Source organism: Neopelma chrysocephalum, unplaced genomic scaffold (genome assembly GCF_003984885.1).
Source record: "Neopelma chrysocephalum unplaced genomic scaffold, ASM398488v2 Primary Assembly neopelma1_95431, whole genome shotgun sequence".
Taxonomy (NCBI): Eukaryota; Metazoa; Chordata; class Aves; order Passeriformes; family Pipridae; genus Neopelma; species Neopelma chrysocephalum.
Window position 1 is genome coordinate 118,374 of NW_020924104.1, and position 18,477 is coordinate 136,850.

General features: G+C 36.4%; 1 protein-coding gene across 2 annotated transcripts in view; it reads left to right on the forward strand.

Moving 5' to 3' along the window:
• Positions 1-18,039, forward strand: part of TTC33 (tetratricopeptide repeat domain 33) — a 39,144-nt gene extending 21,105 nt beyond the window's left edge. For both annotated transcript variants that reach the window (XM_027708076.1, XM_027708075.1), the window contains exons 3-5: positions 1,957-2,038; positions 7,087-7,218; positions 14,120-18,039. In XM_027708076.1, the coding sequence (XP_027563877.1) occupies positions 1,957-2,038; positions 7,087-7,218; positions 14,120-14,470 (565 nt within the window). In that variant the 3' untranslated portion in view covers positions 14,471-18,039. The remainder of the gene's footprint in view (positions 1-1,956; positions 2,039-7,086; positions 7,219-14,119) is intronic.
• The last annotated feature ends 438 nt before the right edge of the window (positions 18,040-18,477 follow it).

The window sequence follows — 18,477 nt, forward strand, 5'->3', positions numbered from 1 at the left end:
CAGAAAACTTTTCCTTCTCCAGCCCTCTCCTGTTGTGTTCTCAGGCTGGGTAGTGATTCTGGCATTCTGTTGTCCGTTCTCTTGGATCATGCTTCCTGAGGCTCACAGAGTTACACCACACATAGCGTAGTGTTTCTGTTAATGGACTGCTCTTTTTTTCCCTTGTCCATCTTTATTCTGTTGGCAGACTGCTGACAAATTGGCAGCAAAACCTATTAAGATTTGGGGGAACGTTAGCTTGTATTTGGTGCTTCCTTCAGAGGTACTATGTTCTGGCTATGAATTTTTATGCCATTCAGATTGACACTTTGAGCAATGTTCTGTTCATAGAAGTGATAATTATGATTCCTGAAATGCAATGTTTTTCTTATATCTTTCTACTTGCAGGATGCCAGTTCCTTTCTGGCTACTCATGTTATTACCGTATTTGCTCCGTTTTCCAAAATCTTTTTTTACTAAACTTTTTTGCTACACTTGTAATATTGTACCTTTCTGCATGACCAGGATACCACCTAACTGAGCAGAGGACTTCCCTTACTCGTGTAGGCTTTATTGTGCAAGGTCTGTGGTAGGTCTTGAACAAAACTGTAAGCTTCTATTTAAAAAGTAGTCCCTACCAACTAAATAACAGCTTAAAGCTTCTACTGGTGTATGTAGAAAATATCATGATGGTTTTTTAGAGTGAACACACCTGCCCATAAGGAACGAGCTGAGATGACAAAATGCACAGCTGGTGGCTGAACTTTGAGGAAATGTGAAACTTTATTGGAACATGCTTTGCTTAGGACTCAAATATACTTACCAGTGTAATTTGCAAACTAATAAAACCTGAATCATAAGGAGTGTTTGACTTCAGTTGCATTGCTTTTCCAGTCTTATTTTTCTATTCCCAATTGGAATATTTTATTCTCAGTTGGTTCGGAACTTTCTGAAGTCTTCATGTGACTCCTCTGGAAAACCTGGAGGTGTAATAAAACCCAGAGGATTGAAAAATGGGGAAAGGAAAGGGAAGGAAGAAGGGGGAGTAGGGGAAGATAAGAACTGTTTCCATATGAAGTGCCTGTAAAAATTACTGTAGTTTTATCTATACTGTATTAAAATTGCAGGATGTGTATCTACCAAGAGTAACTGTTTTCATACCTTTACCGTGTAATTAATATAAATACAGGAGTTCCTGCACAGTTCCATAACAAATGTGGATTTTTAAACAGATTCAGAGAACACGTGGTATCCCACAGACTCATTAATGTTGATCTGATGCCACCTTTAGGGCTGAAAGACTGTACCCCTGTAACTGCATCTATTCCGTCACAATTCTTCAATATGGACAAAACCATAGTATGCATTTGATCAAGTTTTACCTCATTGCTGAAGACAAAGAGCTAATTTTTATTGGTTTTGGTCAACTCTTCTGTTTTGTTCTGTTTTCTAGAATAGTCAACATATGAAGCTAGTGTATGCTTTCCCAAAGTTGAGTGATTTCAGTATGGCTGTTTACTTCAACTTCTTTTTTATATTTATATACTGTAGTTACTTAGGTGTCTTTAGATTCTTACAGTATCTTACAGTACAAAAAGAAGTTTTAAATTGTGACTATATCAAGTCATGTTGGGTTCAGAATATATTTCTTTATGCCTGGCTAAGGATGATTTTGACAATGAGGGGAATTGGACTTAGTTTAAGATTCCTAGTTTTAAGTCATTAAGCTTTGCTACAGGTTTCCTGTGTTTATTTGTAAATTCACTTGAGGCCAGTTGTACTTAGCATCTGTTTGGTCAAAACAACAAGTGGCTAGTTCCTGAAAACAGTTCAGTATGTCTTATGGGGAAATAATTAGAAAAATAATTAATACTAATCAGATACCATGGCACTTTATTTAGGACAATGTCAGGATATAAATAGAAATATCCAGTGTCTTTAAATATAGTGACACTTGTAATGTTGTTTTAACTACAGGTACCGAGAGGCTATTCTCAAGTGGGATGAAGCACTTCAATTAACTCCAGAGGATGCTACACTTTATGAGATGAAATCACAGGTAAAGCATGACAGTTCTTTATCAGTTGAGAAATTAAGAAAAAAAACAATACATTTGTCAGCAGATACTGGGCAACATTGTTTAGTTGTTGTGTGCAAGAACTACAGTTGAGAAACCGGCTGTGTGACTTTGATTAATCTTGTAAAATATCTTTCCCTGTCTAATGAAACCATTGGAGAGTAATGAAAGCAGAAAGAATAATAGAACCTAGGCCTCAGCTTCCACCATGCCTTTGCTTGCTTTCCTGAAGAGGAGAGCAGGGCTAGGCAGTTCACTCTTTCTTTTTTTCACGTCCTTATATCGTGTAACGCTTTTATTACACTGTGAATGAGAACACAAGAAAAGCTTATGTACAGAGTATACATTTATAGAACTCTTTAGTGAATCTCTTTAACCAAACATCCAAACATCGAATGTTTCAATTGGCAACCTCTCTTTCGTATGTGCAAATAATTATTACAGATGTTTTTTGCAGTATGACTTATGCTTACTGGAAGCTGTTTAGTATAACGTGTAATTTGATACCCTTCTACTAATAAGGGCACTAATGTGAGCTGTAAAAATCCATTTTTGCCAAAATATGTAATTAATTCAAAAAATATTATGGTTAATATTTAACTGATACAGTCTTAGAGCTGACTGTGTTATTCCAATGCAGCATACCAATGCAAATACTGCAGCTGTTCATCTGTAGCTCAATGAAAATGTTTTGGAAGAACTGTACAACTTCAGCAAGGGCTTAACCAGTACTAGGTCTATAAAAATCTGCCTGTGTTGGTATGTGGGTCACATACTAGGGGAGGAGATTCATGGTAAGAATGACTTTGTGCAATATGCAAAGGTTCTTTATGGTCTCTACTAATTTTCTTTCAGCGAGGAAAATCTATTCATAAAGTAATTTCTTTTGAGAATTTAACATTGGAGGATGGAGTGTTTGTCACAGTCTTGAATATCTGTCTTATATTCTGTTACATTTATTAAGATAATCCTATGTTAGGTTATATAGCAGCTTCCCAGTTCATGAGTATTTCCTTTCTCAGCCGCAAATTTAACATTTTCAATACTGTGTTGTTTAATATCCAGTTCAGATAAATATGCTAACAGCACAGTAGGAATCTGTAAATGTTTATGGTAAGTTCTTAAAGCTCTGTATTTTAACAGATGTAGGACAAATGTCTTTTAGTATTTCTGAAGAGCGGAAATAGCGTTTAAAGTTCCTAGTTGTCAAAGACACTTGAAATAACTGTGTTTCCAGAAAATCACATGGGAATTGTGGAATTGCTCAACTGCTTCAAAAACCCATAGAAGTTGATGAGATTTTTTTTTTCCATTTCCCTCAGCTAGTCTTTGACCCATTTTAAACCAGATTTTTATGGTGTGTGGAGAGGTTAGGGGTGCACTTTTCTTTGCATGCAAGATCTGTCAGTATATATAATTGATATTCCATTACCAGCCTAAGCTGCTCCCGCATTGCAAGAACGAGTGTCAAGTAAATGTTTATGCAAGTTCATTTTTACATTTTTGTTGAAAACCACAAATCTTTAAAAAAGACCCTACAACAACAGCCTAGTTTTGGTCATAATGTTAGATAAGTAGCATAGTGTGTATGTTCAAAGGAATGTATAAGGACTGCCTGTATTAATGTGTAAAACTAATTGTGAGCTGAATTTCTTAGATATTGACTGAATTACTTTATTACTGCTTTGAATTACAAAGATGAAGGAACAGATTTCAACAAATTCTTTAAATCTGTGAACATTTGGGGACTGGACCATGGGGAACTCTTTACTGTGTGAAGAGAGATATCAAAGGACTTGATACATTGTGGTGTTTATAACAAACTCTCTTGAAATGAGACATTCTGATATTCTGTACTACTCCTGAGAACTAACCTGGTTAGTGTTGCTTATGTAGTGATACTTCCACCTCAGATCTCAGATAACATGGTTGAACACACTATGCAACTATGACAGGATTTTTAAGGGACACAATACAATTGTTTATAGACGTTTATAGAAACAAGTAAATTCAAATGTAAACACTCAGGTTTAGTTCCATTTAATAAGCTTTTTAGATGTTTTGTCATCAGCGATATGAGGATCTAGTTTTGTACAGTGCTGCATCCTGAATTTACATTCATTGAACAGGACCAGGATTTCAGATGTATGTCTCCTCTTTGTTTTTGTATATTAAACCCATCACACTCATATGGAAATAATTCCATTTCCTCTTTTCTGGAGTTTTTTTTTAATCTTGAACTGGGCGAATGACTTCTCACTTAAGAAATTATAGGGTTTCTAAGACAAGACTAGACTTATGATCCCAAGTTTAGGTAATAAAACATTGCTAATAATCGCTGATTATTTTTAATTTTTTTTCCTTAAATTGGAATGTGTAGTGAGACGAGTTTACTATCGGAACATTAATGTAAACTCCAGAAATTGAAATTCCAGAAAATCATTTCTGTGTAGTGTAATGGTAATCACTTTACAGCATGGATAAATGTAAGCTGCTTATGGGTAGGATGAATTTTATTCATCTGTATTTTGAAATGGGTTTCTGGATGGAAAAAGGAATTGGGTTAGTTTCACTGGATTTGGAATGTATCTATATATAGTGATTCAGCCTCAATCCAGTGAAGTCATTTAAAACCAGAATTTACTCAGATTCATAAAACTTCCAAAATATTGTGGGTAGAACAGGATGGGTCACTCTGTTAATTGGATTATTAATACTTGGTCAGTGTCTTGATGATAGTTGCTACATTAAACTAGCTTTTTGCCTCTGAGTTCTTCTAATTCTTCTGATCTCTCATGTATGGCTTTTAAAGCTATATCTGTTAAACTAAGTCATTGTATGACATGGATGTTGTTTGTTTTAATGCATGTAACAATGGTAAATCTGTTGGAATAAAGTCCTGAAAATCCACTTATTGAACATACTTATAAGACATTTCCCTCTAGTCAGTTTTATATATACACATATATATATGTACAATGAGATTCTTGAGATGAGTGTTGGAAAACAGTGTGCATTAATAAATTTATTCTTTTGCAATGACTGACAAGAATTGCTGAGTCATTTTGTTAATAACTGGAAAAACTACCTATGCTGGACAAAATGCTTATGCATTCAAATATGTACTTGTTTTAATGGACTTTGAGAAACTGATGCCAAAGTTACTAGTAATTACTACCATGATCTGGAAGAGCATTTTTAAAGCAGCTGTCTACGTTAGTACACACAACAGTCATAAATAGATGAAAGTGGAATAATTGCCTTTTATTACTGAGGTCATAATTCAGTAAACAAAACATTAAAATTCATTAAAAACTACAAAAGGCTCCCTAAACATTTACGTAGATGTTTTGGAATTTTGGAATTTGCAGTAGAAAGTACTGGTAAGAAGTACTGAATACTTGGGATGCATAAAAATGTTCTGGTGAGTGTATACTCTCTGTTTCCTCTTTAGAAAATAAACACGTTAAGACACTAATGTAAAAGGTAGCTGATAGGTGGAGAATCACTTAATCTTGGTAGGATGTACACCTGTCCACTAGTAACAGTTTGATTCACTTCACAGATCTGCTGCAGAAAAGAGAAACTGCACTCAAACCTGTAATTGCACTGAAAGTTTTGGAAAAATACATAACGTTCATTACAGGCTTTGATACAGAGCACAGTCATTGAGGGGAAAAAAGGGGAAAATGACATATGACTGTAGGTTGTTTTTTAAAGATTTTTTAGGTACTTCTATATTTTAAGGTACAATCCATTAAATGGAATCAAAGAGAAGCCATAGGATTAGTCTTCAGAAAAATTTAGTCATACTAAAACAGCAGAAGTATGTAGGGTTTTTCAGAAGCTATGCTTGTGATGTGTCTTGGTTTCTTCAGTACAGGATTACTTTCTGTAAATCTTGCCTTCCTCTGTTCCCCCCTGCCCCCTTTTTTTTTTTGTGTACTCACCCCTGTGGTGTGCAAGTACTTTACGTTAATTACAGTAAATACTGAAGATCATCACATTTGAATCCTCCTTTACTCTGCACTCATATTTATCTATTTAATATACCTTAGAACAGTAAGATTAAATAAATGCTTTTTGCACTTCAGCAATAGTACTAATATGTTCTAAAATTATTCATCATACTTGTGGGTCAGATGGGATGAAAGTGGTTGCCCACGCATGAGTCTTACTCTTGTGGTTGACATTCTCCTCATACTACAGGAATGCAGTTGTCATTTGTTTCTTACAGTGGTGTCTACCACCACAGCATGTGGGTGTCTGAAATCATGACCTCAGAGTGTGATGCAGGTTTTCAGGTAATGTGCCAATCTCATGGTAGTCTTGGAAACATATGGCAAGCTTTAAGCCACATTAATATTGCTAACTATGATTTATAGACTTAGTTATGGAGATTGAATGCAAGAAGAAAAATACTATGGTAACTGCTGAGTAACAGATTTTCACTTTCAGGAACCACTTTTTTTCTTCTTTAAATAGACTTCATGTCTAAGTTAGGCTTTGCTGTTGCAGAATGCTTACTCTCTAAATACAATAGTCTTTTTCCATGCTGAATTACAGGGGATTGTTTCTGTAATTATATCATGTGCACTGTAACTGTCTTCAGTAGGTTCCAGTCTTCTATTAAAAAGAAAAAATACAACCCAGAAGTTTTTCAACAATAGTTGCACATGTATTGTGTTTAATTCTCCATGTGTTTGTCCTTCGGTGTATTCTGTTATCCTTTTACAGAGTGTAGGGTTTATAGACAAGGGGAGATGCCATCAGAAGCAGTTCATTTACTTCTAATGGAGTTGCTTAAATAGTTTAGGTGAATCATCCTCTAGCATGCCTGTTTGTATCCATGGGGATAGAAATGAGTTTGGGTGACTGAGATCAGACAACTAAACTAAAAAAAGCAAGGTAAGATGAACTGGTCCTTAGTTATTGAAACAATGGTTGTTGCCTGGGTAATCCCAGAAAACTTAAACTTTTTTTCAGTTTTGCTTATTTTTCTTCCTCTTATTTTTCTATTTCTTTTATAGGTCCTGATGTCTTTACATGAAGTGTTCCCAGCAGTGCATGCAGCAGAAATGGCTGTCCAGAGAAACCCACGTTCCTGGGATGCCTGGCAGACTTTGGGACGTGCCCAGCTTGGATTAGGAGAGATAGCACTGGTAGGAAAGCAAAATTAGTTGTGAATGAGAAGGAAAGAACAGAAATATCAACGTAGCTGTATATCCTGATGGTAACCTGAACGTAGACAAGGAAAAAGATTGTTGTTACTTATCTCCAATAATTTTTTCTACGTTATTGCTTTTCACAAATGCTTCCTGTGTGGTTTTGTTGCTGAACTTGTGAAAGACCTGCCTAGCTTGAAGACTTTTGTGTTATATACTACATTTACGTGGTGGCTTTATGCAGTAGAATAATTATGTTGACATAAATGCATATTCTAGGTGCTGTACTGCTAGAGGTCACCATAATTTAAAGATGAACGTAATGTGAAGTCCCAGTTGATATTCAGGCTCACTTCTATACACGCTTGCTGATAAAATTCTAGTATCTTGTTTTCCTTGTCTCCTGCTCTCCTGCTTCACATGCAGCAAATCATGTGTTCTCACTCCTGCTTTCCTCTGACTCCTTGACCTCAAATGGTGGCTGAAGTTGCTTCTTCACTTAGTAACACAGCAAAAAGCCAGGGATGCTCTGTAGTAGTAGATGAAGTGCATCTTTTTTCTAGCTGTAGCTGTATGTCATGGTGCTATCTTGTGTATGTGGTACGTGATGTAACCCAAAGGGAGACTTTCCCCCTATGTCATATTACCAGCTGTGTGTAAATACTGTAACGTATAGAGTATAATAGATTTCTGCTAGTTAGTGTGGAAACACAGCAAGTGACCTTTTAAATTCAGATACATTAACAAAAGTCCATTAGAAGAATAACTCATCATGAGCTCTCAGATAAGAAAAGATACTGGTTATATTTCAAACCCAAAAAACTAACTTTTAAAATATAGTAAGGAGCAGTATTAAAACAAACAAACCAAAACAAACCCAAACAATGGGAATAACCTAGAATTACAGAATCATGGAATGGTATGGGTTGGAGGGAATCTTAAAGATCATCTATTTCCAACCCTCCTGCCGTGGGCAGGGACACCACCCTCTAGACCAGGTTGTTCAGTGCCCTGTCCACCCTGACCTTGAACACTGCCAAGGATGGGGCATCCACAATTTCTCTGGGTAAGCTGTTCCAGTGCCTTACCACCCTCACAATAAACAATTTCTTCCTAAAATCTAACGTAAATTTCCCCTCTTTCAGTGTGTGCCCATTGCTCCTTGTCCTATCACTACAGTTCCTGATGAAGAGTCCCTCTCTGGCTTCCTGTAGGCCCCCTTCAGTTACTGGGAGGTTGCTATGAGGTCTCTCTGTGATTTTTTCTTCTCCAGGCTGAATAGCCCGAGCTTCCCTGTCTTCATAGGGGAGGTGCTCCAGTCTCCATAGACAAAACGTTGCTGATGTGCAGAGTGCTCCCTTTGTTGTTGTAGTATCATAATATGAAATATATCATATAAATCCATGCATATCTGCATTACAACACTGGTGACATTCCATGGCTTTTGTGGTGTAGAAGGTAAGGGTAGATGGTCTGTTCTGTCTGAATCTTTTGCCTTTAAGGAAGGGATGAAACCTTTGCTGTAAATTATGTCCAAGATTTCTAAATGCATTAGTCACAGGAAATTCAAAGTTTTATTTCTTTCAAGGGTCCTGGGTAACTAATGCTGCTTATTCTGTAAAAAAAGCTACAGCTGCTGTAATATCAGTTATAAATAGTGATATATCCATACTACATGTACGACCAGGTCTGCTCACTAGGTCCTGTAAGCTTTGCCTACATAGGCAAATCATATCACACCAGTCAGAATGGATTCTGATTAATATGTTCTCACATACAAAGAACTTGGGGAGTTGTCCAAAAATGTAGACAATGTTCACTATTGATTTGTCAACCAAGCAATTTTTAAGGAATTTTAAAAGGTTAAGACTGAAGGAGTTTAAAATATGAAATGAGTTCATAATTATTGAACCTGTGGAGCCTTCTTGGCCATGTAGTCTAAGTCATAATTATCTTTTTCTGCTAGTCTTTCATTGCCGTGATTTTCTAATTTTTCCCTGTATTATATTTTTTACAAAGAAAAATTAATCAAGCATAAGTGTAAGGGCTTTTTAGGTTTTTTTTGAGATTTGGGAATTAGTACCCTTCTCAAAAGCAGCTTCTTCTGTTTCTTTGTTTCATTTCTCCCCCACCAGTGTCTGTCTTCATTACCCTCATCTTGCCAAATGGTCTGTTGTAAATATTTTTATTACTTCACAATGGATGATGCATTTTTTTGTAGGGGGAAAAAAATGACTGTATTTTAATTTGAAGTTTCCCAGGTCTAAAATACAGCTTCCAAACTAATTTAATTTATGAACTGTCTAATATTTTCATTTTTTGCAAATAAAGATTTGTTTTGATTTAGTTTTTGTCAAACTTGTGATAGAAAGAATGACGTAAATTAGTCCCTTTTTATTTTACTTTTTTAAAAAGTTGTTGGTTTTTTTTTTTCTGAATTGACTAAATAGGTTAATTCAACAGTGCTACTTAAATGTGAACTAGGAGAACTTTATTTCTGTAAAGGCAGAAATTCCTTGAATTCTACAAATCATTGTGCAGAGCACAACTGAGTAAACTTGCAGTGAATGTAGAAACCGTAGAAATTTAGTCAGGCTTTCAATATTTCATTTAATTGTAAATTTTTGGGTTAACAACTTATATTTACTGTATTGGTGATGACATCTTAACCAGTAACAACGTTCACATAGCTTCATTAGAACAGCTCTTCCTGTGAAACAGAGTAGGCCCCATACTTTGGTTAAACAGGAAAAAAAGAACAGCCCAAACAGAAGCAGCATTAAAAAATCCCAAACAAGAGAGGACCAAACAAAAGTAACAAGTTTCCCACGATGGAGAAATTCATCAGCCGTCTGGAGATGGTCATGGACAAGCAGCTCCAGGTGGCCCTGCTGGAGCAGGGGATAGGCCCTGGTGGCCTCAGAAGGTCCTGGCCAACCTCAGCCATTCTGTGATTCTGTGACTGACCCTGTTCTGGGTCCCTGTAAGATCTGGAGTACTGAGGATTACAAAGTGAACTGGGTAGATGTGTAAATATGCACAAGTTTTTTCTTGCTTTTTGTTTGATGTTTTGAAGGATGTGGTTTGTTGTATTCTTACTAAACAGTTAGTGACTTAGCAGTCTTTATGTGTGACACAACATTTTGTCAAAGGAGTCAAGCCTTGACAATATGAATACTCAGATCAGCCCTGTCCTTTTATTTCTCTTGAAAGAAATAGTTTTAGGTATTTTAGATAATGATGGGAGTTATGTGCTCCCAAAGAGAGTAATGTTTTATTGGAATCCAGCTAATTAACATAACTTAATTCTGAATTCGAGATAATTTTTCAAAATGTTACCAATGTTAGCATTTAGACATGTAAAAGATTTTGGTAATCAAAAGGAAGCTAATGGTTGGCCTTCCACTGAAAAGCCAAAGTATTTGGGAAATACTAAGTTAGAGACAAAATGCCATGCTTTGTCAGTTAAAGTGGGGTTCTGTTATATTCTTTGCAACAGATTTTAACAGTCCTACCGAGTTACAGGTAATAGCCATTAATATTACTTTCCCAGAAAGGCCCTATGTTAGTCCTGAAGTGTAATCCTTTTTTTTTTTTTTTCCCCAACTGCTGTTGGAAATCATAAATGTGTTTTGTGTTAACCCACCTAATAACTTTTAATGAATGAAAGGATTTTCTAATCAGATTTTCCATCAAGAAAGCAGAAGGGCAAGCAAGTCTCCAAAAGTTGAAATGCCCTTTTCAGGTACATATCTGCCAGGGGTACTGAGTTCTCGCAAGTGATTGCAACTGATATATCTGGTGTCTTCTGAGCATCTTTGGCAGATGCTCAGAACTTTCGAGAAGTACATTTCTGAACATTTTGACCTTGTAATTAAAAGTGCTAGCTAAAACAGATGCACAAGATAAGACAAACTGGGATGAGACAGAAAGTTTGTTGTACAATTGTTTTGAAATTCCTGTAATAATTTTAGCAGTACAATTTGGTAATAGAGAGGTGAATGTTTTCTAGTCTCCTGGAGTGTTCCGATTTGCAAGGTAAAAGTACTCATACCCCAGAGCTGGATGCAGTGCTCCAGGTGGGTCTCACCAGAGCAGAGCAGAGCAGAGGTGCAGAATCACCTTGACTTCCTGCCCCCTCTGCTTTGGATGCAGCCCAGGACACTGTTGGCTTTCTGGGATGTGAGCACACATGGCTAGCTCATGTCCAGGTTTTCATGCACCACTACCCCCAAGTACTGTGTTGAATGCTGTAAAAACAAAAAACAACTGAACAAAAAAAATCCGTATTAAAAATCATTAAACACAGAAGAAGATTGTTTGTAGATGTATGCATATCTTCATTGGTGGACATCCTTTAAAATAGGTCAGAAACTGTCTGTCAGGTGTAATATAAAGGCCTAATACATGCTTTGGTGGCAGATGCAAACTGCATAACCTCTTAAAATGCTCCCTTACCTTTTTTAGGGGTTTCTGTATAGTAACAGTTGATAAGTCCATGTGTTATAAAAACTTGTAAAAACTGTAGTCTGATCAAAACTGCTCTTCACATTGAAAGACTGTGCAGACTAGCACAAGAGACTGCTCATGGGACAAATGAAAGATTGTTTTCTACTGAATACTGTCTAGTGAGATAAAATGTAAAATACTTCAAAAATACGAATTTTTCAAATATTTTAATTCCACAAGCAAAAATGTCTTGCAGTAGATTTTACATTGCACCTCCCTGCAGAAGCAAAACCAGATACATGACTATGTACTGATCTAAAGTCCTTTAGTCCTTATATGTGGGATCTCTGAAACCACAGTTGCCCTTTAAAATGAGGCTAGAAATACCAGTTTAATCTACTTGTCACCATGTTTTCCTATAATAAAACAGGCAGTTGGCAAAGGAGATTTACACATCCATTAGGGGGAGATTTAGAAGTAGCACTCTTCTTTTCTTCTGTCTTAAAAGAAATTAGTGGCTTCAGGTGCAGTTGCAGTGGCAGCGTAAAATTTTATATGGATGACAAGTCTGTATTTTTCAGTACTACATTGCTGCTTTCAAATTAATCCCTCTGATCTTTTGCAGCGCTTAAAAATTTATTACTTTATTATTTCTTTGTAAAAATGTCACACACAAAAACTTTCTTCTAATTGATTTACTAAGATGATCTTTTTATGCTTTATGAATCATCAAAGCAGCTTCAAAGCTTTATTTGGTAAGATTTTTTTCAAAGCTTACCTTATAGTTAATTACTGTGTTTAACATTGTTTATTGTGCTTGAATGTAACTATATAGACAAGCTTTAATTAGGGGACCTCTTCCATGGAAAGCTTAAGAGCAGATGGTGTTTGTTTATATTTTGTTTTCAACAGAAATACAAAAAAGAGCATTTAGTGTTTACTTGGAGTTCATCTATCCCTGAAAATTAAAAGCTAGCGGAGTTGAATAAAATGACACTGGTTTACAAGAATTAAACTGCACTCCTCCTTCTGTTTAAAGTTCAGCATGCTCCTACACTTCAGAGCTGGCTGTTGACCAATAATCAAAGTATTTTTTTTTTTCCCCGGAACTGAAAGGCTACCTATTACAACAGCAGTAATACTGGTAGCATAATCATAATTTCTTAAATCTGATTTGTATCCCTTGTCTTCTGAGTTCATGTCATACAGGGTTCATATATTTCTCTGTGCCATCAGAAGTACAAACTGTCAATTTCTGTCAATGCAGACGAAAGCTTGTGATTTTGCAAATTAATTTTCATGCTTTAAGTATTTATAAATTACAATAGAATATGGAATCTGATGGTTGTTCTTATGTCTTTAAAGTCTTAATATGCAAATTGCTAGAACTCTTCTCAAATATAATCCAAATCTATATAATAATCCATATAATCACTGTTTTCCCAGTCTATAGGAAGGCTTCTGTATGTTATCACACAAGAGTTTGGTCACTACCATGACCATTTTCATATCTGTCTGTACAGTCATAAATGTGAAATACACACGTCTCTGTACAGATGTTTGAGTAAGTAAGGTCAGTCTTTACCTTTTCACTGTTAAAATAACTAAAATGCAATACATTTGTAATGCTTGGTCTAGCTTTTTTCCAGTATTGTAGCAACCTCTTTTTACTGTCGAATAGCACATCTACTGGATTTAGATGGTCACTTTTTTTTTAATATATTTAACAACTTATGTGCTGAAGATTTCTGAGTCTTTTCCTAGTTGAACTGCATGAAAGGAGAATCAGTATCAACTGTACTTATATGTACTAATATTACATGGTTTATGAGATTATAGGAGTTCTTTCTGAGAGGAACTCTCTAAGTTGAGAGTTTATTTGCATACTTTTGCCCATTTATGTAGGTGTTTTTGCAAGCCCAAACCTGTTACAGAAACTGCTTGTCATGGGGCTAGTATTTTTGTAGTATTAGGTCTGTATATGAAGTGATTGTATGCTAATTTAAAAGCAGTAATATTAGTGATACTTTAAATTCCAGTCATACCTTTTCTATATTTCTTTAAACCATATCTGCTTTTGCCTTTCCATACATCTGATGATGAGAGAGACGTGGAAAAGAAAACCATCAAACCAAAAAATTATTTTTGCTTTTACCTTTTTAATTACAATATTGTTTTTTGTATACACGAACTCTTTATTTGTGCCTTTGTTGCCAGGTATCTGTTTTGTTTATGTGTTTTCATACTTTCAGACACAGTTGTTTGGGAGTGATGCTGCTATGGAACGTAAGCTGAGGGAGCATTGCTCCAGTAAAGACAGATTAGAGTAAAATGGTTTTTGTCTTTGAGTGAATGATGTATGTAATTTTTTTGCTGTTGTCAATTTTTATGATGAAATAGGTAGACTTTAGAGTGTCCAATCTTTGTTTCTTCCCTCTTCTGTTTATAGGCAATCCGAAGTTTCCAGATATCCTTACACATCTTTCCAATGAACCCTGAAGTATGGAAAGAGGACCTTTCCTGGGCCAGAAAACTACATGAACAGCAGAAGGCAACAAAGACTGAGTCAGTGCAAGCACTAGTGAAAGAAAAGGAGCTTGCACAAGAACCAATCCCTGACTATGACTTTGAAAGTGATGAAATTGTGGCAGTATGTGCTGCCATCGCAGAGAAGGAGAAAGCTCTTTCAGCAGCTAAAACGGCAGTGATTGTATCTGCTTCAGGTACAGTAGAGACTGTTACTGAGAAGGACAATTGTCCCACAACTCCTGATGAAACCCTCTTCATCAGAGCCCGATAGGGCAGCCTTATGGGTTGCCATCCTGTTTTAAGAACTAGTGTTATTTATTGTATTTGTCTTGCTTTGTGTTTGTTTGTTTTCTTTTAGTGGTAGGAGAACCTACAAAAGTTAAAGAATTGAAGTTAGTTTTCTTTTGTAAATTAAAAAATCAATGACCCGAGTTGTTGCTCCACCCATGTTTTTGGAGAAGAAAACCAAGAGCTGATTCTGAAAATCTTGTGAACAAATGTAATCTTAAAATGCTTAAGTGTGTTCTAACAGCTGCTTTCATCTTGATGTATTTCATAATTTTACAAGTGGATGTCTACATTTTTCCAGTAATTCGGAAGCTTTTATTTAAACTGTGAAAGTGTTGTGGTTTATCCCCAGCTGGCAGCTCAGCCCCATGCAGCCACTTGCCCACTCCCTCCTGGTGGAATGGGGGAGAGAATTGTAAGAGTGAAAGGGAGAAAGCTTGTGGGCTGACACACAGTTTAATAGGGAAAGCCAAAGCTGCCCATAAAAGCAAAGCAAAACAAGGGATTCATCCACTGCTTCCCAAGGGCAGGCAAGTAGTCAGCCATCCCCAGGAAAGCAGGGCTCCATCATGTGTAACAAACATTGGGAAGACAAACAGCATCACTCTGAATGTCCTCCCTTCCCCTACCACTGTCTTCCTCCAGTTCTGTGTGTTGAGCATGGTGACATTTGGGATGGAATATCTCTGGGGTCAGTTGGGGTCAGCTGTTCTGGCTATGTCCCCTCCCAGCTTCTTGTGCACCCCCAGCATCCTTGCTGGTTGAGTGGGTTGAGCAGGAAGAGATGTCGACACTGTGTGAGCACTGATAATGGAAAAGGCCCTGTGTTATCAACACTGTTTCCAGCTCAAATCCAAACCACAGCTCCATACTAGCCACTGTGAAGAAAATTAACTCCATCCCAGCCAAAACATGCACAAAAAGAAAAAGGAATTTTTAAAAATTACTTCAATCATTATTAATTAACATTATTTATCTTCCAGTCTAAGTTTGAACTGTTATCAGCAGTCTTTATTCGCATTAAGATTACTTTTTCTTTGAGATAGTTTCGTATGAAGCAGAGATGGATTATTATTTTGCATGTGTGTGTATGTGTGACAGATTTGGTTTCTGATTTGTAGTCTTATGAAATCAAGTAGGAACCTCTATGTTGCTTTCATAGGTGAATGGGTTAAACACTGATTAGATTAAAGGAAATCTATAGCAAACAAACCCCTGAATGCTTACTTATTACTAAATGTTTCACCAGAAGAAAGAACATTAAGTTTGAGACTGAAACTGGCCTTCCCTTATCTTGAGTGCTGTGCTGCAGACCTCACCGAAAGTAAAATGGTGGGAGTAGGAAGTAGGTATGGCTGAGGGGTATTGTGTTTAGCCTTTTCTTTCCTAGTGAGGCTAATCTGATAAAGGGAGTAAATTTATTTTTCCTAATTCCTGTGACCTGCCACTAAAATATGTTCTTAGTGAACCAGTTTTTCAGGACAGCATTACTTTTCATCCTTTTTGGATTTTGGATGCTATGGTGGGCATTCACATGGTGTTAATGTAGAGGCATACTGTAGGAGATTTTTTCAGTGTTGATCCTTCTTTAGGGGAAGGTGGCAATTGGTTCCTCACACAGGCAGTTCAGAGAAAGTAAGTCAGGCTGTTGCTTTGATGTGCTCTGTGCTGAGATTACTCTCATTTCATTGTCTTGGAGACATGGCAGAGATGGTTGCATCCTAACTGTACTGGAAAAAATGGTCAACTGAGGAATTCCTGAATAATTCAAGATTGGGAACATGTCATTTTTACTTGATTTAGATAACATTTTGTTTGATGACATTTGAAAAATAATTTTGTAGACGAGTGAAACCTTTTGAAATCAGTTCAACTTTGCCTTTTTCAAGTCTGATTTCTAATTTTAAAATAACCTGTTTTAAAAGAAAATAATGTTGCTCGAGAAGCACAGTAGTTTTTGCAATAGAAAATGTATTGCAGAAAAATTATCTCAAATCATACTTTAGTATATCTGATATCAGAGTATTTTTATTTAAGAGGACACTTACAATGTTTGCAAAAATTAGTTATCCCTTTCAAAAACTTAATTGCCATATATTGTACTTACTAAGTTTTCATTAATTTTTGGAAAATTCTTCCTGAATAATATGGTTTTTTGTATGTGTGAATTTTTAGATCTGTGCTTGTCACAGTCGTTGAGAAAAGGAAGACGCGACAGCCAGGGGGTTCACACAGAGTGGTAGCTCAAAGCTATTGCAACTTTATTCTAGGGCGCTAGCTCTATTTGTAGGGTCACATGGGAAGATTCTAGAAATTGGGGAGGAGCATAGGACAGGCAGGAACAACAACCAATCCTGAGAGGAAGGAGGGACCAGAGGATTAGTGGGGGCCAATGAGGGGAGTATCTGCAATGCAGCAACTCACAACCAATCAAAAAATAGGGGATAAAACGTGAGGGGAAAATAACAATACCATTTGGTATAAACTGGGTATAATAAATATTTAACTTGTATTAACAACTTGAATCAGTCTCTATTAAGTCAACAGTCTCTGTCTTCACAAATCCATGGTGGGTATCTTCAAAGCATGTCCTCCTCGGCTGCTGCCTCAGCCATAACCTCCTGCATCTGCTTCTTCCATTTCATAAATTTCTCTCTCTCTCCATCCATGCCCTCTGCATGTGCTTGCACAAGCACACACAAAGTTACATTTCTTAATATCTTCCGAGTATTCAAAATAATTACAATTACATTGACTGAAATTTTTTAAGAAATGTAAAATGTCATCCTACATTTTTATTTGTTCATTCAACAGAAATAGATTTTAAATGCTTATTGAGTAGGCATTTGATTAAGATATGGTTTGACAGTTTAAATTGTTACAGGTGAAGGATTTTTTAATCTTATTTCTCTTATCAACATAAATTATACATACAATCTAGTCAGTCATGAGAAGAGTTAGCATGAGAAGGATTTGGACAGATTTCTTTGAAGACAAGACGTTCTCTGGCTAGAAAAGGAAATCTGTGAGATACTCTAGGGCGTGTTTTCATTTTGAAGGAGCTTAGCTATATCCACCACATCTTTTCTTTCTCTGCGCTTTAAACTTGCATCAGTGTTCTGTATTTACTCATAAAGGAAGGAGTTTCCCTCCTCTCAGAGGCCCATGTTACCACAGAATCTGTTTCCACTGAAATGATCCACAAAGTTGCTATTGACTTCAGCACTGCAGGGGCAAACTAATAGAGGGCTGTGCATCTACACCATCAGGCAGAACGGCTACACCGGGTTCTAGGGGTGGTTCTTTCCATCCTCTGCACCAATGTGTGTTTTCCTTCTTGATAAGATTAGGTTATGAATACTAGGTATTGTCAGAATTGTGGTGTTTTGTGGAGCACTGTAGAGCAGATAAGTTCTCGTGGCACTGTTATTCTCAAACTGGGAAGAAGTTTAAAAATGTATGATTTTAACATTGTTTTTTGTACAGTATGCTATGTTTTGCATGTATGGAACTTTCTGGATCTGTTTGACTAAAATACTGACTTCTCTGCTACTTAGTGATGTCTGTTTATTCTTTTGGTTATAACAAAAATAAGTGTTATTGCCCATTTCGGAATGCTCCTCATTTAATAATTGGCTTCTGTCTCTGGGAAACACGTTAATGTGTTATAGTAAAAAAAATTTAAAAAAGACATCTCACTTGATGCTTTTAAGCCTTTAAGGGGAGCAAAAGGAGATGTTATCTGAAATAGGGTATCTGTGACACTCCCCCTTTCACATCAGGAATTTATTTTATTGTTCTTCATCCTGAGTAGTGGCAGTGACTGCAATAGCTTCCATATGTTTGCTTTCCATATGAATCATACATTAAAATGCTCAAATGTTGTAGTGTTGTTTAAGAGGAAAGCACAGGAACAACAGCAGGTTAGGTGGATTAATTTGCTTGATTTAAAAATCTACAGTTAAACCTTTAAATGTGTTTTTTCCCTTT